This window comes from Tachysurus vachellii, chromosome 15, assembly GCF_030014155.1.
Source record: "Tachysurus vachellii isolate PV-2020 chromosome 15, HZAU_Pvac_v1, whole genome shotgun sequence".
Taxonomy (NCBI): domain Eukaryota; kingdom Metazoa; phylum Chordata; class Actinopteri; order Siluriformes; family Bagridae; genus Tachysurus; species Tachysurus vachellii.
This window is the reverse complement of record NC_083474.1, coordinates 12,022,815-12,048,299: the sequence shown is the minus strand read 5'-3', so window position 1 is coordinate 12,048,299 and position 25,485 is coordinate 12,022,815. Positions and strand designations below refer to the sequence as shown.

Here is a 25,485-nt window from a genome sequence, read left to right as displayed (position 1 = left end):
TCAGTGACATATTAGAGACATATTTGGAGACATATTTAGAGACATTATAGAGACATATTTAGAGAATGTGCTTTCTGTTTATTAATGATTAATGTGAGCGGATGCTGTTGTACATGTGTTGATTTAGACCAAGTCTTTGATTTGTGTAATAGTTGCAAGGCAACTGGGGATTGCACAGCTATATATAGATGTAAAAATATATTTATATTTCATTTCACATATTTCATTCTTGAGCTGCCTGTAACCTACCAGAGCGCCCCGTGATGACATTATAGGAAAGCACAATTTAAAAATAAAACTTTTCCAAATGCATAAACCTTGAATTAAATCACACAATTTAGTACATCATGCACACAAACCAAATAAAGGTTATACAGTGTTTGATCAGCAATGTAACCTAACCATAAGTTGTAATAATTTATACTAATAGAGTATAAACGTCACATTCAGTTATGAAGCCTGTGACCTCCTGGCCTTTACACCTCATTAGACACATGTGCTTGTTTTTCTGAATGGGCCATTTTTGGGGAGCTTGTCTTTCCTTCATAATTAAAGTGGGTACAGCAAATAAATCCAGTCGATTGCATAATTACAGTGTGTTTTGTTTATAATGAGCAGAGTGAGTAATCCTTTCAGACAGTGAACTATAACAGAAGAACCCTACCCATGCAGGGAATTAGTGAGAGCTACCACTTTCTGTGCTACCAGGAGGGTAAAGAGCAAGATTAATAGAGGCTATCTGTGTGAGTGGTGCATGAGTGAAGGTTGTCTGGCAGATCTGAGACTGGTGTATTGGCACACTCTTCTCTTCACTTCTGATCAAAGGAGATAAATGGTGTCACTCTGTCTTGCCATTTTTAGGGTCCAGTGCCTTTCACAGTGTAAGGCAGACCCCTGAGGGTTTCTCTTTTGCTCCTTTCTAATCAGCAAAACAAAGCTGCTAGGAGGGTTGCCTATTAATATACAGTTATGCAGCTCTCCAGACAAAGCATGTTAAACAGTACACACACAGTTCTTAGCTGGCTACCATTAAAGTAGAATAAGAGCATAGCAACCATAATGTTTATATATTGAAATGTGGGGTATCTATATTTTTTGGTCTTTATGTAAGTGGCTGATTTGAGTATGCTCCCAATTGAAATTCATGTACAGGCCCATCAGCTAGTCTTATAAATGCAAATAGATATGTGTACAGAAAGATCACTTATTTTAGGTACCATCTATAAATGCATGTATGCATACGTGATGACGTGAAGGGTTCATGATAGAATAGTACATATATACATACTGTATATACATGATTTTCAAGCTATATCTGCACCCGCGAATTAAAAAAAAAAGAACGTCAACTAAAAAGAACGTCAACCAAAAATTCCGAGATAAAAGCATGTCACGTGAGCTGGGGGCGTGGTTTCAGACTACCTGTGTCAGGTGATATTTCGACTTACCTGTAACTCCTGAGTTTTTGTGTTCTTACCTGAGCTTAGAAGGTGAGATTTGAGTGTATTGTATTAGGAAAGTTGGGAGTTTTATTTGCTTGGTCAAAGATTAAGATTAATGAACTAATTTTTGAATTATGTTCGTTGTCAAGACCTACAGAACTTAATTAGTTTCTGCTGGAAGTCAACAAGAAGTAAGTGCACCGTTTACATCCGAATGTTATTCTTAGCGACAATACAGGAAATATTTTTAGTATACCGCAGATACTTTAATTCCATGTTGAGAAAGGATGTACAGCTTACCTGTGTACTTAACTCACTAGTAGTACTGTTGTACATTAGTAAGCCTGCATTGCACATGGTGTTGTGTGATATAATCTCAGGCCTTAAATAATTGCTGATTGTAGCGCTTGTTGTTCAAGCCGCTCTTGCATTTTATCGGTTCATAGGCGTATAGACCATATATATTTTGCACATAACAGTCTGCCTGTGGGATAGTAGGAATGACTTCCTTAGTATATGTCAAGTTATCCTGTTAGTTGTCTTCTGGCTGTCTTTCAGCTTATTCATTCTTTTTAGCCTGTGAAATGTGATGCTGGAACCCCCTTTAGCACATCTTGTACATCTTTTGATATTTAATATATCAAGGAAACTCTATTTAAAAACGTCATTGGAACTGCATTACATTTAATGTGTTTAATTACATGGACTCATCAGGCTTTTCACCTTTTTGTTAACATTTTTATTTCAACTTTATCCATATATGACAAGCTTTTTGATATGAGACTCTGCTTTATTTGGTACTTTGATGGTTTTAAATAAAGAGCACATAAAGAGCACCTAAGCAGAGATTTAAGATCGATTAAAAGAGGCACCCAGAAATCCATGGCATTTTCATATACAATTAATTTTACCATACTTAGGCTGATGAACAGAAAAGGCCACAGACAGTCTATCCTTTTACAGGATAAATTTGCTCATATACCACTATTTCAATTGAAAGGCTGACTACTTGCAGTCACAAGGTTCAGTTTCTGTTGCAGTTTCATGCTCAAGAGGATAGTCATTTCCATGCTTTTGCCTAAATCCATAAAATGTGTTTTATCCAGTCTCTAGGAAGCAGTGGTTGTCAGGGTCTATTCCATCCAATTTCCACTTCTGTAATTGGTTTGATTAAATATTTACAATTGCTTCGGTACATGCTTCAAATTTAAATCTGGTGAAGGAATTATATAATGCTTTTTAGGCCTTAGAAAGGAAAGGTCCTTATAGGTACCTTAAGCTTAAGTATCGAGTTTATACTTAACTGGTAGTTGTTGTATAAAATGGTAGCATGGTAATGGCCGGTTCAGTAGTAAATTGTTTTGCATTTAACCCAGGATTCCATAGACTTCCCTTCTCATTCAGAGAGACTCCTCCTCCAACTCTCTTCATGAATGTTGTCCTATACCAGAACTAATCGGCCTTTCAGATGCACGTTCATGCTCTTTGGTTCTACTGAAATCCGATAGAGCCCTAATGAGTACTCACTTCATTGTGATTATTGGCCGATTTCAGGCCTGCTATATGAAACTCCCAGGTTGAGTGGGCAAAAGAAATCCCACTCTCAGATTTCTCCAACATAACACTATGGTGGATGCACACACATACTTCCCTTGTAAGGCAAGAGTGATGAATAGTGTGTTGATTCAACTCTGCATGCATGCTTTAATGGTAGAATGATTTGAGCACTTTAGAACCATTATTATGGCAAATGGCAAGTTTCATTTAACTACATTGATCTGAGAAGCACACACACATACACTTGATCTTTTATTCTCTCTGTCTGTCTGTCTCTCTGTCCCTCTTTGCCTCTCTGTTTTCTCCCCAACCCACTCCAGAGAAAATGCCCTTGCTTCAGGGTATGACGTGGCTACGTCACAGACAGACACTCTGCACAGAGAAACGTGCTGTCTGTCCTTGGCCATCAGGTGAATGGTTCTCAGTTATTCTTTCTTAGCTCTACACCTGCCACAAGCCTGTTGGCAAAAGAAACAGAGCTGAAATAGCAAAAATTCCATTCATTACACAAGATAAATGAAAAAAGGAAACCAATTTCTAGGATGACAATTTCTCTGGTCTGTTTTTTTTAATTTGAGTGTTTGTCATTTGACATACAGCTTGTATAAAACTTAAGATCTGAATGTGAGAGATCTGAAAGAACTGTTACAAGAAATCTCATGTTACAAAGTTCAGTGCTAATAAGTAATGCAAGTTCAATAAATGAGATTTCAATAAAGAAATATAAAACCTATGTTTTTTCAATCATCATGATTTTTTTCTGGTTTTATCCATTTGTTAATCAGCAATAACCATAGCCATTGTATTAAACCTATTTGCAGATAATAAATGCTGTAAGAACATATTCAATCCTATAGTTCAGATCTGGACTGAACGTTTAGACAAGATAAGCATATAGAGGGTCTATGTTAACAGTGTAGGACCTACATTTTCTGTAAAGGGACAGTGATGTATTTTAAGTAGGTCCCATGAGGCAGGAGCAGTTGAAATGGGTTTGCTCTACTTGTTGCTCTCCCCAATGTATCTTCTACTGCATAGCTTGGTCTCCATGGGAATCATGGGGGATGGGGAGATCAGGTGTCCTGGCACCAGCCTCATCTCCCTGTCCGGGCACTGAGAAAGGTCTGTTTGTTCCCCATTTGGGCTTGCGGCGGGGAAGAGACAATGAATGCAGTCTCTGAGAGGATGGAAAGGGAGTACAGAGGTGTGGGCAGGGAGGGAGGTGGATGGATATGGAAGAAGAGTGGGCCATGGGTTCAAAACTCCACTACATCTCAGAACCTGTCCCCAGAAATGCAGATGGGTCCTCTTTAAGTTGTCCCTGTACTTCTTCACACAGACAGAAGTGGGTTGTACTCTGCATCACAAAGAGTATATACATGCATTAAAATACCTATTAAAATTTTACATGGATTTCAATTATCCAGCGGGTATGACACAGTAGATACATATGAGATTGTGTATTCATCTTATGTATATTAAACCGTGGCTTACACTTTTCACACTCGAAATAAACTTGGGTCATACTAAACCCTGCAAAACAGAAAAAAAATGTCTTGTTTGACATTTTACAAAACTCATACTTTCCCTAGGGTTAACAATTAAACTTGGATATACATATACAAGTTGATGTTTCATGTTGTAAATTTCACTTTCTTATTTGCATATTTGTTTTGTCAATAACCATAATAAAAAAAGGGTTTCAAATGAATATAATCAAGGTTAAGCACAGTGTGAATAGCCAAAAAGAACAGAATTTAGATCTTTAGCCTTTTTATTATTGTGCTCAGGTGTTTCAGCCACACTGATTCTTACCAGGTACATTAAATTAACCAAATAGCCATGCAATCCCCATAGACAAACAATAGCAGTAGAATGGGTCTTAATAAAGTGATCAACGACTTTATGTGCCTCAAGTCAGTTTGTGAAGTTTCTGCCTTGGTCAGCTGTAAGTGATATCATCATGAAATGGAAGCATCTAGGAACAGCTCAGCCAGAAAATGGTAGGTCAGTTAAGCTTGCAGAGTGTGGCGCACATAATCAGTGCCTATCCTCTGTTGTATCAGTCATTACAGAGTTCCAAACTACTTCTGAATGGAATATCAGCACAAGAGCTGTTCAGCTGGATCTTCATAAAAAGGGTTTGCATTGCCAAGCAACTGTAATCAAACCAAGTGTTGGCTGGAGTGGTGTAAAGCACATTACCCCTGGAATCTGGAGCAGTGGAAGCATGTTCTCTGGAGTGATGAATAATGCTTTTCTATCTGGCAGTCAGGCATTCATAGTTTTAGAAATGTTATAAGATCTAATAGACAAACTGATCAACAACATGAAAAAAGAGATGGTGGCATATATCAAACAGCTTGGATGCTGTGATGCTCTTGGATTGTCAAGCAGTTAAGAATATGTTAAATGGCACTAAAGTATGAACACCAGTATTCATTAAACAGCTCTATCTGAGAGCTTTTATTAGCTTTTTTAAAGTTAAATGCTCCTTTCTAAATATAAAACCGCGAGAATTGCATTTTTACGTTGTCACATTTAGCTCATGTGTTAGGAGGTTGTTTCAAAGTCAGAGTAATTAGGTCATTTTTTTTATGCCATTGAGAAGCAATAGTGATATTCCCTGAAATTCCTGGTGACTGTGTATGTGTGCTTTCTCCACCAGTGAAGAGTTCTGAAAGGTTAGCTTGGTGTCAAACATTAAACCCAAGATAAGAGTCATGGAGTGATTTTGACTTTATTGATGCACTGAGCCATCATTAGTTTTTATTTGTCTTGCAGATGAGAGTTGAGTCATTGCTGCCTCACCTTTTGTCCAAGGCTAGATCCCCAACAGTGTGAGTGTTTATTCATCTCAGGCTCATTCAAATGCAGGCTGTGTTATGGAAAAGTACCAGATGCACCTGCTTTGCCTAAGTAAAGCCAACCCCTAGACAGTGTCTAAATGAGAGATAAGGTATACATAATGAGTATCTGACCATGATCTAATGTTTGTCTTTATTGTTAGCTTTAATTTATATATCTGAAATGGCCCAAGAGTCCAATTGTCAAAGCATGTGTAGGATGTTTACCAGGAAAAACAAGTTTTAACCAAGCATAAGCGTATAGGTGTGTCATATATTGTGTGCTCTACTGGATCTCTAATTGCACATACAGTATAAGACAATGCAGCACATTTATCCTGCATGCCAGTGCAAACATAAACATATATAAATAGTACAAATATATAAATAAAATTTTGCCTTTTCCTGATGTCATCTGCTGCAAATCTTTTGGCATTAGTGAGGTAGGTTTACATCCCAGTTCCACAAAAGTCCTGTATCTGTTTTTTTACCTGCTGGTGAGTTTAGGAGCACATGTAGATAACGTTTTTATTAGCACTCAATATTTCTCCTAGGTTGACCAAGTCTCTTCACAGGTTGTTAAAAAAAAAACAATACCACAGACTTCAATTTTCATCTCCAGCACCTTAAGACTCGCTCCAATGGCTTAATGGATTTCACTGTAGAATGCTTGCTGCATAGCTGGACTTTCAAACCCTGAAAAAATGAGTCATTTCAACAGAGTCAGAAGTCTGAGTATATCTTAGGTGCAGGTGACTGAGGTGAAAAGAAAGATTACAGATAAATGATGGCTTTATGTTATTGATTGACGAAGGCTTGAAGAGACTGTTATTATAGAAGACAAGTCTGTTCATAAACCCAGACATAGTCTGTGCTATTATTTCTGCATGAGGTGTGACTGAGAGCAGGGATTAGCCTTGTGCACAGTCTTTGACACTCTAAACTCTCTTGTGTGCTGAAAAATAGTCCGTCACTTGAGCAATAGACACTTGAATGCAGCACTTTTGAGTGACAGAGGCCATGGCCCCGTGTGGCCCATCTTGCTCTGTCTGGCACATTTTGAAGGTATGAAGGCGAGGAAAATCTATTTTGTGCTTTCCCCTTCCAGGGTTAAGGTGGCAGCCTCATAACTCTTATAGGCAATGGGTATAGGGCTGATTTATGGGCATTGATGGTTGAAGTTGTGTCCCAAAGTCCAGGAGCATTTTTTCTGTCTGATATGTCTGATCTTTTACATCAGAGTCAGTCATGCAAAGATTGCTGTCTGCTCTTGCAGTGCTTTTAAAGGTAAACAGTTATACATTCAATCCAGCTTCAGCTAAAGAATCCTTTTATAGATATAATCTGTTCATTATGTTGGCTTTGTAGAAGCCAACATTCTGTTTTCCTATTTAAGCTTAGACAAAAATATATCAAGAGTAACTCCTCCTAGGGCTTTCGAGCCACATGAACTAAATTTGGATATGTTGTAGACCCTGGTCTGAAGTTTGTTACATTTACTTTTCTAAATGATCCGAGTTCCGGTACTTTTCGTACCAGGTCTCAAAATGGCCTTTTTTCCCATAGACTCGCATTATAAACTCTGCAAGCTTTCGAACTATCTAAACCAAACTTGGCCAGCTCCTTTAGGGTGATACTCTGAACAAAGTGCACAAATTGGTGTACCGACTGGCCTTCCAGTTGTGCCGCAGCCCCGCCCCCAAATTATGCAAAATCAAAAAACTTTTTACAACATGGACATGTGACACATAAAAAACACTCAGAACAATGAGGGGAACTTCCTCACGGGTATTCTGATGACGTCACGTGACATCACGTGAAGACAAAAAACATTAGCACAACATGGACATGTGGCATATCAAAACAGTCAACCCAAGGAGGGGAATTGCATCTGTTTTCGGATGACGTCACATGTTCGTCTCCACTTGCCTCCAAATATTTTGGCACCCTGGCACTCCACTAGATTTCACAAGTTTTATGTCCACTTGCCTCCAAAAGTAACACTGACCCTTATGTCCACTTGCCTCCAAAAAGCGCCGGCCTTTGCGAATACTTGCCTCGTCAAAGTCAACATCAAAGTTTGTTGCGACGAACTTTACAAATCTAGTTGCTGATTGTTTTTATTCTAGAGTGATTTTTTTTTTCTATTAACTTCAGCTGCTGTGAGAGGGAGAGAAGAGGAAAGAGATTATTAAGTTATTATTGCCCTTGGCCTTAATGCAGTGTAGCCCTTGTTGGCCAGACTTTTGGCCTTAGTTGCTTTAGGTTATCTAACAGGCTAAAGACTAAACTGAGTACTTGATTTTCAACCTTGTGTAACCTAAAACAGGATGCAATGTTGCAAAAGTTCCATGGAAGACATGCAGGAAAGCTTTAATGATCTCATACCAGCTCCATTTTTTTTAGCCTGAATATTCTCTTTGACCACTGAGTCACCAAACCCAGCAGTTAAATTTAGTTTAGTATTTTATTTAGATAGTGTTAGTCTTAATGTAGCTCCAATTACTTATATGGAGCTAAGACCTGTAAACCCAAATATTGCTTGCATTATTGTGTTGTTGTTGTTATGGAGCATTGCTCCATATTCATCCAAATTTTCATATAATCAAGTGCAGAATTAAGCACATAGAGAGTTTGATCATACAAATCAAATCAAATTTTATTTGTCACATACACATACATACAGAGTACGACATGCATTGAAATGCTTTTTATGTCTGTCTGGCATTCAAGCATATAAAAGAATGGAATTAAGGATAAAAAGGATAAAAATAAAACCAAAAGGAGGTCGATAAATAAAAAGTAACTATATAAAATATGTGAAAATATGTGTGTGTGTGTATATATATATATATATATATATATATATATATATATATATATATATATATATATATATATATATATATATATATATATATATATATATATATATATATATATATATAATGTATGCGTATGGTGGCTATTGGCAGTACAAATTATAATGATTTAGTGATTGTCTAAAGTGACACATTGCTGTGCAAGTCCAGAGTGTCTTAGTGCAAAAGAAGGTTGTGCAGAAAAAAAGTGAAGATAGAGGGAGAGGTCCAGTACTAGATCCTGCGTGTTTCCTGGTTTACACTCTGAATGGCCTGCAGGAAGAAGCTTCTCCTCATTCACTCTGTGTTTGCTTTCAAGGAATGCAACAAAGAAGAGTCCATTTTTGGGATGTCTGTGGTCCTTTACAATCTTCCGGGTCCGGCACCGCATGCTGTAGATGTCCTGCAGGTCAGGGAGCTCGGTGTGGATGGTACGTTCAGCTGACCGCACCACCCTCTGGTAGGCTAGCCTGTCCTGCATGGTGCTGTTCACAAACCAGGAAGTGATGCTACCTGTCAGGACGGTCTCAATTGTGCAGGAGTAGAAAGTCTTTAGCACCTGAGAGGGTAGTTTGAAGCGTCTCAGATGGTACAGACGCTGCCGGGCCTACTTCACCAGGGTGTTGATGTAACAGGACCAAGACAGGACCTGTGTGATGTGAACACCTAGGTACCGGAAACTGTCCACTCTCTCTCCACTGGGGACCCGTTAATGTTTAGCGGTTGGTATGACCGATCCTGCTACGTGCTGAAGTCCACTATTAAGTCCTTAGTATTGCTGACGTTCAGAAGAAGATTGTTCTCCTGCCACCATCTCTCCAGGTTTTTGGTCTCCTGTAGGCAGGCCGTCTCGTCATTGTTACAGATCAGGTCCACCACAACAGAGTCATTAGCAAACTTGATGGTGGTGGAGTTGGAAGTGGCCACACAGTCAAATGTGTATGGTGAGTACAGCAGGGGGCTCAGAACACAACCCTGGGGAGCTCCAGTGCTGAGGGTGAGGGTGGATGAGGTGTGTTTGCCCACCCGTACGGCTTGTGGTCTGTCTGTCAGGTACTGTAGTTGGAGATCCGTTGACACAGCGGCAGGCTGAGTCCCAGGACCTCCAAATTAGAGGTGAGTGTGGAGGGAATTATGGTGTTGAACGCTGAACTGTAGTCCACAAACAGCATTTTTGCATAATGCCCTTTTCTGCAGTCCAGGTGGCTCATTGTAGTGTGGAGAAGATGAGCAATGGCGTCCTCAGTAGAGCGGTTCTGGAGGTACGCGAACTGTAGTGTGTCCGGTAGTGATGACGTCTCTGAACAGTCTTTCAAAGCACTTCATCACTACTGAGGTCAGGGCTACAGGGCAGTAATCTTTGAGGCAGGCGGGCTGGGGTTTCTTCACGACAGGAACAATGGTGGACTGTTTGAAGCATGAGGGGACAACAGACTGTTCCAGTGAGAGGTTGAATATCTCTGTAAACACCGGTCAGTGCAGGCTTTCAGAACCCGACCTGTGATGCCATCTAGTCCTGCTACCTTTCTGGTATTCACTCTCCTGAATGCCCTCCTCAAGTCATGCTCAGAGTGCATGCTGTTTGTGCCGTTAGCGTGGTTAGCTGCAGACTCAAAGCGAGCGTAAATGATTTTTAGCTAGTCTGCCAGAGAAGCGTCCGCATTCCCCATTCTAGAAGATGGTGTTCTATAGTTCGTGATGTTCCTCAGTCCCTGCCACAGGCTCCTAGAGCCACCATGTTGGAACTGTGACTCTAGTTTCCTCCTGTAGCTCCGTTTTGAACACACACACTCAAGATAAAATTAATGAATAAGGAATTTGTCAGCATAATACATTGAGAGTAAGTCAGTGAGGACTTGTAGCTTAACATTTGACAATTAAGACATCCTTGTTTAAAGGCTTGCATTGCTTTGTGTATGCACTTAAAAATGTCCCTTACTTCTAATTACTCTGGTTTAGATAGTTCGAAAAAAAAATTCTTTTTTCTTTTTTTTTTTTTTTGTGTCTAGTGAACCATAAAAAAAAGAGGGTAAGCAGATTGCATTTGTTATTTTCAAGCACATCACTGAAATTTATATGTTGCTTCAGGTTTCATTTCACAACCTGTTTTCTTGCCAACAGGTGACACAAGGTGATGCCAAGAAAAACAGTGTTTAAAGCCACTCAATGAGAACAATGAGAAGCACAATTACATTGCCAGCATGAGCACTGAAAAAGCTTTTGGACAGTACACTAAAGCTTTTGACTTTAAAGGCCACCCAGAACATGCTAATCTACAGGACTGGTTGTCTCTAGCAGACTTGAGCCAAGATGACACATTCTCATTTGAAGGCTGTATGCAGTAAGTAACTTGTGTCTAGAGAAGCAAGTATGTTATGCATTTTGATCATGTATAGTCTATGATCTGTGTGTACATTGCTTCAAATATGGTGAAAATAAAGCAGCTGAGACTGTATGTATTCTTTATCTATCCATATATAGTAGTTTGTGTCTTAATGGTCCATGAACTTGTGCAACAGATTGGAGAGGAGGTGGATGCTCTGGCATAAGTTTATGAATGAATACTCTTGTTTGGATGATTGGTTGCGATTGGCAGAGAAATCAGCTGCCTCCCCAAACTCCAGCCATGTTCTATACACCACAGCAAAAGAGGAATTGCAGAAGTTTGAGGTGAAATGGCTACCACACTAACACTATACCAACATTTTGACCTGATGATACCTGACCACAGAAATAAAAATCTTGGTGTTTTTGGGTTGAGAGAAACATGACAAACATTTTGACAGACACAGTCTGCAGTGAGGTGGATATCCTAGCTTATGCAAACATGACTAAATAATGTTATAAGAGCCTAAAATCTAGGAATAGTTCAAGTAATACTGAATGAAATAATAGCACGCATATCAAGTAGCTCTTCTTGCATCAATCTCCCCAAATTAATTGTCAATTTTACACTTTTATTGATAAGCCAACTGTTGTAATTCTGTCCACAGAGTCTGCGCACTGAGGCTAGGCTATGCTTGCCCCAGCTGGACAGCCTGATCCAGACAAGTCACATCCTGTTGAGGCTTTTCAAGGGCTCTATGAAAACCAGGCTGATGGATATGACTAAAGAGTGTGGTCAGCGCTGGGACCAGCTTAGCACCTCTTTGGACATTGTGTGCCGTAGGCTGAAGGTACATGAGGCTCCAATATCTATACTTAAAGATGGATGTATTATGCTATATGTACTTCTAAATGTCTGAAGAGATCCACTACGTAAGAACATGTTAACCCTATATTAATCACATTAACTTTTTATCATGCCTATCCTTTACTTCCCATTTCTTCAGCATTTTAGATACTGTCTGAATGCTCTTAGCCTAAGCCAAGTCTAATAATGTCAGCATTCTTTTTCCCCCTCAGTTCTGCAAAAAATAGTGTATGAACAGTGAGAGTACAGTATTGTCTGTGCATGTGCCGGTGTTTCCTATAGCACTTCGTGGTCCAGCGGGAGGACTTTGAGAGGCAGCAAGAGAAAATGGCTATCTGGCTGGCTGAAATGGATCTGAAGCTGACTGAGGTGGAGCATTTTTCTGAGATGAACACCTGTGCCAAAATGCGACAACTTCAGGTACACATCAGTTTTTCAACAAATGACCTTTATTTATTAAAGAATACATATAAACAAGCACAAATGTTTGTGCTCTGAATGATGTTTGAGTGAATCTGTCAGATTCATTAAACAACAAAACAATTGGTAGTTTGGCTGGATGCAAGCTCCTAACCCATGTCCCTTAATTTCATGCAATTAGCATACAGCAAATCCCAATTTATCATGTTTATCTAATTTATCAAACATGTTATAATTTATGCACATGATGCACAGTGAAAGGAAAGCATTCAGCAAGCTACAGCTATAGTTTTAAGGGAGAGCTGCTTGTATCTGAGCAAGCTGAAAGTGCAGATGTTATTTTTATCCTCGGCTTAAATCTCAAGCACAAAATGAAAATTTAACATAAAATCACCCGTTAACACAGTTTCAGTGTAGGAGAGTAAAGTCATTTCAACCATATATTACTGAAGCAGTACATGGTGAATGAAAAAGAAAAGACTCTTCTAAGACGTTTGTCTTTTTGAGCTATAGTTTTAGTAGTATTTAATAATGAGGACTGTTATAATGAAGATCAAATGTGTCGTATGTCTTCACACCACTATATGAAATTTTTTTCTACATGTATGTGCCCCTCTTTGCTTATCAGGGCTTCCAGGAGGCAGTGGCTGAAAGTGCAGGTCAACTAAATGCACTTCTCCAGCAAGGGGAAGAGTTGATCCAGAGAAGTGAGCCAGCTGATGCCCAGGTCATTGAGAGCCAACTGCAGGAGCTACTCCTGTACTGTGCTCGTGTCTTCCAGGGCCTCAACTGTCTTCACACCCGTCTTCTTAGCATGAGGCTGGTGAGCATTATCACACTGCTGTTACAAATCGCATTTACAAAATTATTTAGGTTAAGGGTCAAAATGAAATTTTAGGTATTGAATGATTGCTTGTTTCCTGAGCAGTTGGACTTCAATGTAAAGATGAAATAATAAATCTTTAAGATGCTAGAAAATGTGTTAAGCTGCCATATGTTGTAGATTACAACAAATTATATTGTCTCTATTTTAATATGGAATTTAACTATATAAAAATGTATAGGTATACAATAGTCTGAGAATGGCGTTTCAATTTTGTAATTATGCTTTATCAAATTGTGATGTGATTTTCCAAATAAGTAATGCACCACAATTATTATATAATAAACATTGGGGTAAATATTCATGAATGCACCCCTGAATAGTTCAAATAGCTGAATTGTGGTCAAACATGCCTAGTACAATGCATCTACTGTCTATGTGAGTCATTTTTCTGTGTAGGCCTTTGTCCCTGTAGGCTGAAGCAGTTCATGATAAAAATGTAATGCATTGATGCTCAATTTACAACAAGCATGTAAAGGTTATAGTGTCAACACCGGACATCCGATAATGAATTGGCAGTGTGTGTTTCCCACAGCTTTCCAGATTTTGCGTGAGAGATTTTGTCTACTAAATGGCAGACTAAATGGTGGTTATTTTAATACTTGAGTGAAACCATGAATCATAGCTATTCGTTTTTAAATGTAAAATTGGAGAGAAAAATGCATTATGTCAGAATGATGAAAGAGGGTTTTAACTTCTGAATTAAGTTATCAGTCTTATAGGGTTTAATTATTCACCCTCGCAGTGTTCTCTTACAATTTGTAATGCAGGCTGTCAGATCCATTCTAGAGCTTAATATGGTAACATTTCTTGAAAGAAAGGAAGTACCTAAAATGCTAAAATATTATCACTATGATGATATTATAACAAATAACCCATGTTTTCTTAAGAAGAATGTCTAACCTCTAAAAGTGTGAATTCCAAGTGCTGTTGAGGCAGGAAGTGTGGGTGTGTACTCTCTCTCTTTTTGCAGGTGTTTGAGGATGACTGGGTTCTGTGTCCAGACTCTGGCTGTCCCTCTGAGATATTGCTGGAGGAGGAAAGTGTTAAAGACCACAGCCTTGCACCACCAGTCCAGGGTAACCCCACTCAGGTTTGCCCAGAGCAGCTTGTCCTGGAGTGGGACCCCTCAGTGGACATTGGAGGCTCCATCAACCATGCAGATGCAGAGTCCTCCTTCCTCAGTGCTTGTGCAGGTGGATATTATTATACACAATACCTACAAATACACAATACCTAAAAATGTATCTAAAATTACTATTCAGGTTGCTCTCTCAGTCTGATTGTGTGTTGTTAGACCATAATCCTTTTTGATAATCTATTGTATTCATGTTTTGAGGCCCATTGCATAATATAAGCCCCCATACAGGATTTATTTTTTATAATTATATAAATCAAGAGGCATATCTTTTGTTGAAGCATTAGACACCATAAAGATTATCTTTCATTCCTAGGGGGTTGCAGCACAGAGGAGCACCTTACCAATGATTCTTGGTGGAGGAGAGCTTATCGGAAATCTGAAGAATCATTTCCAGCTGCCAGTATAAAATGTATACAACAGCCGGTGAGCCTAATGCACTTGGTGACCGCTGTATGACACAACCAGCTTTTACATATATTGTGTACAGCCAAACCACAGTTAGTCAGTGATATCAAATAATCAAATGGTAATGCATACTGACATCTGAATATTTTCCAAGAAGCAACAAATACCAATCAAAAAGAGAAAGATACATGCTTAAATTTTCATAAAGAAAAGAAAATATGTTTCCAGTCTGGTGTATGCTTGTGCATATATTATTATATAGTATTTTATCATAATATATTCCAATGTATATAGTACTTACTAACTATAGTATTGGTATCCAGAGCTTTGGTTTCATAGAAAATTAAAAAGTATATTCTTATCCTGCAAGAGATTTGCACAACCAAGGCAGTATGAATACGTATTTTTGCAGGAACATCTTCATGAACACTTCTTGTTTTCTTCCTCAGGTCAATAAATGTAGCTTGGATGGTATGGCTCCACCCCAGACCCCTGTGCCAGGTAAATCAATGCCCACTGGTAACACTTTTTACAGATTAAAGCATCATCCACTATCTTTTATGCTGCTTTCATTCTGGCCTTAACCTTAAAATCTAACTGAAGTGGTTCATCACAGTTCTCATCTAAGACCATTCTGCATTACACTGCTGTATTACATTCAGATCATCCAACATGCACGTTATATTGCACTATATAACATCTTGTGTAAACATGATCTATTTCTGAAGATTAGCTACTTACAAACTCAGATCCCACACTATACAAAGCCTTCCACATTATAATATATTTAAACAAGCATATGTATCATTTGTTTATCTTAGCAGATGCTGATAGGTCACCGTATGCTTCATTTTGGAAGACTTCTACCCCAGACTCTCAGTCCCCTCAGCCTGTCACTTTTAAATCTGACCATGTCAGTGCCTGGCTGGTCCAGACACCCCGGCTGTGTTCAAGAGCTGTCCAGACCGAGCATGCACCACAGGTATCATCCACAGATTCAACAAAAATCTTCAGCAGCCTGATTATTTCTTTTCTGTTGATGAGATTTTACAATAAATTAAAATGATCACAGAAATGTCTTGCATATCATTATGGAATATGCATAACATATAGCCCATATCCTCTATACTCTGTATATCCTATTACCCATGTATGTTATCTTTATGTGGGTTTTCTTGTCATCCCATACATATGCAGGGGACAAGACCCAGGATTCAACATGCATCATAATGCACACTAGAAAATAGGAAACGTATAAAATATGAACAAAAAAAAATCTGCAGCACCATTTGAATATACAGTGCCATGAAAGTCACAGTACACACAAACCAAAGAGAACAGGGTCATTAAGATAAATAAGCCTGTGTTATATTAAACTGTAACTGTCATACATGGTAGAATATGAGATCATGTTCATGCTGACCATATCAGAATCTTGTATCCTTTACTATAAACATTGTCAGTGAATTAACTATAGGCCAGGCTGTGCCTTTTCTTTTTCATAGATTTAATTTTTGTCATAATAGCATTTAGTTGTTTTTAATAGCAGAAACAGGAAACAGGAATATGTTTAAACAGGAATATGTCCTGCAAACAAATTCTGAAATATAATAAGCAGTAAAGATTTTCCCACACTGCTACCAGTTTCAGTTGACAGCCTGAACTTGAAAGCTAATTTTCAAATGCAATACGTTATTTTGGAAATATTCATTTTATTTGCATTTTATTTGCAATTTACTACTGTTTTAAATGTAAAAGTAGTGCTTCATACTTGAACTTGCTTCTACCACCAGAGAAATGATAGGACAAAAAATCTAACATGTCTATCAGTCCCATTTGAAATGACCGTTTTAAAAGGCCCTTTCAAGTAATTTTTTTTTTGGCCACTTGTGTTTGAAATGACTTCACCTTGGGCAATTTCCCCTTTTAAGGCCCCTGCATGGCCTTCATAGATAGTGTCAGTGGTGTATTTTTGTAAATGCATATGGAGATTTCTTTTTAAATTGCAAAGAAAGGCATACAGACTTATTATGTGAGCAATACATCAGGCTGTGCTTTACTAGTGTCTCTTCAGCATTGTTTATTTATGAATGTTTATGTATGACTTCTCACTCACTATTATGAGGTGGAAGCTATGCTTTAGTGGCACCATGAAAATAATTATGGGGTGATCTGAATAGTTTTTCAATCTCCGAGTTAAACAGCCTGAAAGAAACTACATTTTTATTACATTTTTCTTAAAGAAAGGGTGAACGAGAATTTGTTGTGCTGATGTACAGGCTGATTGCTTGCTGAAGCCTTGGAAGAACCACAGCAAGTGAGAAACCAATTCAACGTTATAGCAGCTCTCCTAATTTCCTCTTTGTGCTGGCAGCTCTACATGGCTGGAAAAGAAAGCTGTGGCTCTTTAACTGGCTTTTTAAAGGCTTGTGTGTGTGTGTGTGTGTGTGTGTGTGTGTGTGTGGCATTGAAAAAAGGAGAGATAAGCCCTCATTAGTTAAATGAACCAGGATCAGTTAGTTTTTGATTACTTTTTGGTGCACTGACATGCTGTCACAAGTAATGAGCTTTCTGTTTTCTATTTCTGGGTTTTTAGCTCTGTGACTGAGCTTTTTGTTCTTTGTCCATCTTCACAGCAGTATTCAAGGTTTTATTCATCGACATTTATGCACAAGGGGGAGGAGGTGGGGGAAGCTGACTATCTGGAAAATGTGCTTCTCAAGAGGCAGTCCTGCTTACCACACACCAATAACATGTGTTCCACCAAATCATGTGACCTTCAATCTAAATCTACCAAACATTACCCAAGCTCACAGGTGTATTTCTCTCTCACTCTCACTCTCTCTCTCTCTCTCTCACACACACACACCAAAACATATCAGACCACACCCCTCTCACAGGTTGTTTATCTCCTCTGTTACTGAACCTGGTGACTTAATTCTTAAAGGGTGCTATAACACTGTAGGTCATCACTGATTGCTAAATAATAAAGTAGAAAATAAATTTAGAGTTAGTAAAGTGTAGTATATTTGACTCTCTCTTTTTTGGTTCAGACAGTTGATTTTATGAGTTTTGCACTTCTAAACCCTCTGTATATAATTGCGCTCATAATGTTGTCTGATTGCAAATTGCTCATAAACAGCCGAGCCCCTGTGGGGTTACTTTGCAATCTTGTCTCTCATTTTCACCAGTTGCCATCTTGTCATTACAATTTTGTCTATCACTTCCACTAGTGTATGAAGGAGAGAATGGACTTAAAAGATTCAATGAAGGACAGCAGCTGCACTAAGACACACTGGTGAGCATTTTAACTGCTGGATCTTAGTGAATTGAAAATCAGTATATTGTTTAATTGGTGTATGTTTCCATTCCTGGAATAGAACTTCTATATGTGTGCCTAGAGTTACTGTTTTATATGTGTGCCTGTGTAGAGAAATGAGCACATATACTGTAGTCACATTACAAGAGCAGACGATATGCAGTTCTCATTGATTCTACAAGCATTTTAGTTTAGGTTCTTGAACACCAAATTCCTATTTAAAATTTTATGTCCATAGCTGATTATAAACCCTTATTGAGTTTCTACAAATCATAAAAAAAGACACTTTTCCATTGGTCTTTTCGGAGATGAGAAGATTCTGTGAGAATAATCTGACAAAGTGAAGCCATGGTTTTCTACAGAAGTAAAAATATTTTGCACCAGAAATCAATATTACTGTTTATTACTGTATAGTTAGAACATCTGCTAGTTTCAGTGTGGCCAAATCACTACAACTCAGTAACATACTTACTTTTTATAATGAGTTAAATACTCTTTAGGTTCTTTATAGAAAAATTCAAGGAGGCTCAAGAATGTTTCCAAAGGCACAAAGCTTTGTGATGTAGTTTCTGAATAGATGAATATTAGAAATGGTCTCCTCTTAATGTGAAACAAAAGGATAGAGTATCAACAGAAACTCTTGTAGTAGACTTACTGGAATAATTTTTCATGTCACTTCTTCCTTTGTGCAGTGCCAACAGAGAACAGCAACACTGGTCACTAAGTCTCCTAAATCTATTGGAGTTCCTGAAGTCCCCAAGTCTGCTCTGCATTCTGTTAGCCCTATTCGTGGTTCTGGTCATCTGGCCCACCTCAGTGCTCCAAGACAACCAATGCTACCGCTCCAACTCTCTTGCACATTCCTTTCACCTAGCTTTATGTTATGTCAATGGACCACCTCCAACCTGAGGACTGCAGAGACACACAGGGTACCATAATCCATGATGCTTTTGAGAGATATTAAAGCAGAGAACCAGAGACAGATGTTTATATACATTACAACCATAGGTTTGGAAACAATGGCACAGAGTTTGGGTGAAATGCTTCTACACAGTTGGCCAGATGTTATTAGGCACTTTAGAATTTGTAGACACACATATTTAAAAGTTACATTTTGATATGTATTTTATATCTTGATATATATTTTATGTCTCTGGCAGTAGGTCAGGCTTTATCATTAATGGCACAGTCTTGGTTCAGTATAGGGCTAAATCACTGGACTTATAAACAGTCACTGTGTTAATATAGGGATTGAAGAGCTTGAATATTACATCCACTGAGTTAGATAATATATTTATTACTATTTTTAGAAGCAAATAAATAAATAAATCAATTAAACTGTCGTTTGTGCTGTGAACTATTGTCGTTTGTGCTGTGAAAACGCTGACTTTAGAATGGGCATAATCTGAAAGGCGGGTTTTCTTTTTCTGTAATAAGAAGCAAAAGCACTCGTATCTATTTTTATCAGACTTGTCTTGTTTACCATGAAGTCTATAAACTGTAACAATCCTGGACTTGATTTCAGCTGTCTGGGCTTTGCTTTCTCCAGTTACATAATATAATGTGTTTCTGGAATTTTGCTACATTTTATGGTATGAGAGATCTAAACATTCGCCTTTGGATTTTGGTAACAAGCTATATAATGTACCATCTACATCAGGGGTCACCAACCTTTTTAAAACTGAGGGCTACTTCAAGGGAACTGAGTAGTACGAAGGGCTACCTGTTTGATACAAACTTCCTCAATAGCAAAATTGCACAGACCACTTTTTAATAATAAAAAATAATACTAATAATAATAATATGGTGAAGAGACTGCTCACATGTCAATGTTAATTATTCCCCACAATTATTAACAATGATTTATACAACAATGACGGTAGGAATATTTAAACATGCAACATTTATTTATGTTTATCTGTTCCAACATTTGAAAGTCAGGAAGTAATGTCAAGGAAATCATTAATCATGTCACAACAAGTTATCTAGTCTTTTTTTTGAACAATTTTTCACATTTCTGTGCACCATTTTTAGTATAATGTTGTTTTGTGTTTTCAATGAACACGTTATCTCTTCTTTGTCTGTAAACGTCTGTTAGTGGGAAGCCTGGCACTGCATTCTGCTCACCATTGTACTGTAATCCGGTGAATAATTTGACACTGCAAGTCTGAGTGAGTCTTGTAAATGTGCATCAGTAAGGCGTGTTCTGTGTTAGTTCTTGATAAAGTTCATGTTAGAAAAGGCTGATTCACAGAGATGGGTTGAACCAAAAAGGCAGGCGACTTTCATAGCTGCTGTGCATACACCACTGTATTTTTCTGTGTCCACAAGGCACAAAAAGTTTAATGCAGACTGATGGGCTTTGAGGTGAAGGTCATTTTGCAACATTAGGATCTTTACCTGTCCAGCATCCAAGTTGAACAGAGCACTTAGTTGCTCAGCAGTGCATGTCATGTCCACTTGCATGAAAGGATTTTTAACATCTTTTTCTGTCCTTAATGCGCTGCCGGGTGGGTAGTTAGCATTGAAACTTTCGTGACACGTACTGAAGTGTCTTGCCACATTGTGCCGCTTTGCCGTCGCAACAGTCGTCCCTCAAATGATACACACACTTTTCTTTGACTGGCGTAAAAAGAACTCTTCCTCCCAAACACCGTGAAAATGGTATGTTTTCTGTCGCTTTTCTGCCATGTTTTTGGGGGTAAATCACAACTGACTCCTCATTGTTGCTGCACAGCTTCCTTGTGTCAGGAGTCGGACGTGACGTGCGCGCAATATTGACATTTGACTTCAGAAAAGGCCAGAGTTTGTTATATACATAAAACATTTTTGTTTACATTTTTTTTAATTAAATAAAATGAAATTAAATATAGTCATTTTAAAATCTACATTAATGCAAGCATTTTTTATTCAAAAACTACAGCAAGAAAAATTATTTAGACGGAACTATATTTTGACCAGTGCTATTTTTAGAACATGTCTCGCGGGCGCCTTAAGTGCTCCTTGAGGGCTACCAGGTGCCCGCAGGCACCACGTTGGTGACCCCTGATCTACATCATACACAGGACTTAGATCGAATACTTTGGTGAAACACTATGCCGGTATTATATACTGTATACAAATTCTAAAACTTTCAAATAATGGTTTATTCCTCATGCTGTGTCCAATGTAGCCTTTACTGTGAAACATTTGAGAGTCATAAAATTCCTGTTTAAACTTCAGGTTCATTTGTTTTTTCCTGTCTAATTTTAAAGCCTGGTTCATGTGCATTTGTGTGCTTATATAAGCACTCGATCTAGGATCTTTTGCTGAAGATGATGAGTCTTATCCCAATTGGAACTGAAAAGAGAACAGAATTTCTGTGTTGAGATTTCTATGTTCAAGGAAAAATGAGACTATTAAAATGGACTGCCTTAGGTGTGTTGCGCAGTATGCGTTGCGTTAACCGCCTGGAACCACAACAAAGATTTTGATATTATTAGATATTATGCTGCAGTATGAAAAATGTGACAGGAGAAATTTCAGTGGGAACTCTCACACTGACATTAAGTCAAGATCGGTGCTGAGATGCAAAGCATTAAATATTGTTTGCATTATGGGAATATTTTATTATATTCAAAATGTAATTAATATATGAAAAAAGGCATCAGTGGCAGTGAATGTGGAGTTATACACCATATGATTTTCTTTGGTGGATGTAGGCAGTGTCAAGCTCTTTGTCTCTGAGTTAGTGGACACTTTGAATAACGGTTTTGTGCTATTGCTGGAAAAAATGTCAAAGAGAATTTCAAATTCAAAGCTCACAAACATTCTTAGAACCGGAGGAATTTGTAGCTGGCCTTTCAACCTCATAGCTATCTATTACTTGAAGCTGAACTGAGGAAATATGTTGTATATTCACATAAAAGTTGAGTTTCATGTTAAATATTGTTCTATAATAATAATAATTATGATTATTATTATTATTATTGTTGTTATAGTATTGTGTATAATATAATATCAGTGATGAGATGGAAGACTAGGGAAACATTAGCACAACGCTGTTTTGTTGAATTGTATAGCTGAACAATATTGCCTTATTATTCTTCATTATCCTTAATATTCAACAATATTCTTTTTTTTTTTTTTTATAAAGAATGTTGCCTTTTTTTTTTGTCCCCCTACAGAAAAAATATTAAATGCATCTGAAGTAAAATGGTCGGTAATGCGATGGTAAATAAATATCAATACTACTGTAACTGATGCACCAACACCCTTTATGACACGAAATTAGTTCATAAACTCATGTTGCTCCTTTTTGCTTCAGTGAACACAGAAGATTAAAACTGAATGGGTGAATTCACACCTCACACCTCCAGGGTCGGGGTTCGATTCCCGCCTCCACCTTGTGTGTGTGGAGTTTGCATGTTCTCCCCGTGCCTCGGGGGTTTCCTCCGGGTACTCCGGTTTCCTCCCCCGGTCCAAAGACATGCATGGTAGGTTGATTGGCATCTCTGGAAAATTGTCCCTAGTGCGTGAGTGAATGAGAGTGTGTGTGTGCCCTGCGATGGGTTGGCACTCCGTCCAGGGTGTATCCTGCCTTAATGCCCGATGACGCCTGAGATAGGCACAGGCTCCCTGTGACCCGAGGTAGTTCGGATAAGCGGTAGAAGATGAATGAATGAATGAAAATGTAAGAAAACCTAATTACTCGGTTTTGTGATGGATATTATGGATTTAAATGGTAACACTGTCTATCAGTCTTTCTGAATATTTCTTCCAATCAATTATACATACAATAAAATGACCAACATCTCTTGGTTTCAATATAATATACAAGAAATGTAAGTATCAGTAACATGCTTAATTGTAAGAACAGTTTTTGTGCTTCTCCACTGTGAAGTCTCACATCTTTTCCCTAAATCCCAAGTCAAAATCTGTGTACATGAACTAAAAATCTTGGGAACCTCAATTACAGTACATGTGGATATGTGAGGAACTTCATTTTCTCATCTGCCAGAACCAATGGGCTGAGACACTAAATAAACATAATGAGATAGCATTGTGCTAATCGACAAAATGGATCACCATTGGTCAGGATCTTGGCTCCTGATTACACCCCCCAACACATGCAGCATAGTTGTCACAACAACAACAGTGATCAGGATTGACAACCTGTGCACACATAAAGAGATTATGTAGAAATCCCTTGGACGGTATCCCTTTAGGACAGCAAACATTTGGATGGGCATAAAAGCTGCAACTCAGTGTTACAGTGTCATAGTTAACACTTTATAGCTGGGGGCTTGTTATCCAATTACCGAATCTATAAAAGGTCAACATGTCATGCAGACTGCCCAGACAATCAACTAGAGCAGCACTGGGATACAATATTGAATCCTTTTGAAAACAAAAACATGGCTATTCCCCACCAGCAGGCAGGGTGCCATACTTCTTCATGACCACAGCCCACTGGAGCTAAAGAGGTGCATATCATCATCTCAATGACAAACAGTTAAATAGACCTGATTCTCGTCAGATCACAGACCTGATGTAATCTCTTTTTAGAACTGGGTTGAAAAATGGGACTGAGAAAATAAAGGGGAACGTGAACATACAAGGCACGCCAGTGTCTGTCGAGCATGGTCTGGATGAGAATGAAGTATTCTAGTGTCATCTATTTCACATAGAGAGGCAGAAACCTAATTACACCGTTTAATGTCCCATGGAAGTGCCATTAACTAAATGACTCCCTAAAAAAAGAAGGAGCGTGTATTTCAATAGTGACTATTTTCAGTCTAAATTTTTGTGCATCTCTCAAATCTGAATTAGAACATATTGTATATGCACTGACTTTCTGATGAGGGAGTAAGCAGCATTTAATTCCCCTACAAGAAGCTCTTGAGTTGACAATGACAGTAAGCTTGGCTCCCCCCAAGTCCCCCCTCCTGCCCTGCTCCCTGCCCTGATTCATGTGAATGAATCTTGTGAGAATGTTTCAAGCTGGCAACACCACAGCATAGAGATTTAGCCCTTTCTCCCCTCAAACCTGCCTCTGCTGCTACATGATGCACACTTAGTTCTGTCAAATCTTCACATACCAAGTCACATGGTTAGATACACATAGTAAGCCGGTGCTTAGTGACTGCAGCCCTATCTCCTCATGGACCTACCTGGGCATGATGTTTACAACAGCATGCTCTAGCACATGTTTGTCCTCACATCCTCATGTCAGCGGCTTCTTAAAATAAGATGTCTACGCAGCAGATGAGTGCAGGAAATGGACTTGACAGGCATTGCTGTGAGCTTGACACAGCCTTCAGCTGAGCCTGTCATAGCGACAGCACCCAACCCCCACAATAACCCCGCTACCTACGCACAAACTACCACCACACATAATAAGGCGCACAGTTATTTGTTGTCATTGCTTCGGCCATTCATCACACCAGCAGTGGCTCTTCATGTTAAAACCACAGTCAATCCCTGGGCATACAATAAATTACGAGACGTGTTTAGAGGCTCTGTGTCTGACTTGTACAAACTACCAAGCTTTCATGGTTTTATCTGTTAGTGCTTGCTTGGGAATTTTTCTGCTCATGTTTACTTGAGAACAGTAACAGAAAAGTCTGTTGTCTACTCAGACTATGTAGTATGCACTGGTTAATTGTCAAAAAAAAGAATGCATATTTTAACTGGATCAGTTCTTGTAAGGAACAAATAAAATAAGCTTGTTGACACATTTATTTTACCCTTGTTTGTCTGATGATAAAATGGTTGGTTAATATTATGACCAGTAAAGCACTATTCTGGTGTGTCTGCTGATTAATTACTATTTCTTGCTTCACAGACTTGGGTTTTCTATTTCTATGGGTGGCCATCATCATTTATTTAATACTTCAAGTAATATGTAAATTTCTTCCAGATTCACTTTGATTTCTCCACAGAAAACATTGCACACATACATGTTGGCCTTCCCCAAACTGTTACCACAAAGTATGAATATTTATATATAAATTATGCACACAATTGTTTAGGGTGTATTTGGAAATAAAAAATGCACAGATCGTGGTCCATGAAGATATCATTTGCCAAGGCTTAATGAAAGACTTCAAGTCACTTGCATTGTTCCAACTTAACCCCACTGAACACCTTTTGAATGAAATGGAACACCGACTGCACCATAGAACTCCTCACCCAACATCAGTGCTTGACCTGACGTGACAGTGGCTTAATGAATAAATCCCCACTGCAGAGCTCCAAGATCTAGTGGACAGCTCTCTCCGAAGAGTGGAGGTTATAAGAAGAAAGATTGGATAAATCTGGAATGGCATGTTCAAAAGCACGTACAAGCTAGGGTGAATTTAGCTATACTGGGACACTTTTTTAATTTCCAACTTGTTTAAATTTTCTTGCCATTAATAAACAAATAATGTAACATA

At 38.4% G+C, this 25,485-nt stretch overlaps 1 protein-coding gene across 4 annotated transcripts; it reads left to right on the top strand.

Annotated features, from left to right (window-relative positions):
- Positions 1-1,435: 1,435 nt before the first annotated feature.
- Positions 1,436-19,410, top strand: si:ch211-137a8.2 (uncharacterized protein LOC777613 homolog). 4 transcript variants are annotated; one of them, XM_060888683.1, is made up of 13 exons: positions 1,436-1,633; positions 10,828-11,047; positions 11,226-11,376; positions 11,700-11,882; positions 12,182-12,319; positions 12,948-13,142; positions 14,176-14,398; positions 14,657-14,766; positions 15,198-15,249; positions 15,573-15,730; positions 17,385-17,564; positions 17,982-18,046; positions 18,760-19,410. In XM_060888683.1, the coding sequence occupies exons 2-13, from the start codon at positions 10,908-10,910 to the stop codon at positions 18,974-18,976; spliced, it is 1,812 nt and encodes a 603-aa protein (XP_060744666.1). In that variant the 5' UTR covers positions 1,436-1,633; positions 10,828-10,907; the 3' UTR covers positions 18,977-19,410. The 4 variants fall into 4 exon arrangements, with proteins under 4 accessions (XP_060744666.1, XP_060744667.1, XP_060744664.1 ...); XM_060888684.1 differs by having other exon boundaries at positions 15,570-15,730; positions 17,388-17,564; XM_060888681.1 differs by having other exon boundaries at positions 15,570-15,730.
- Positions 19,411-25,485: the final 6,075 nt, after the last annotated feature.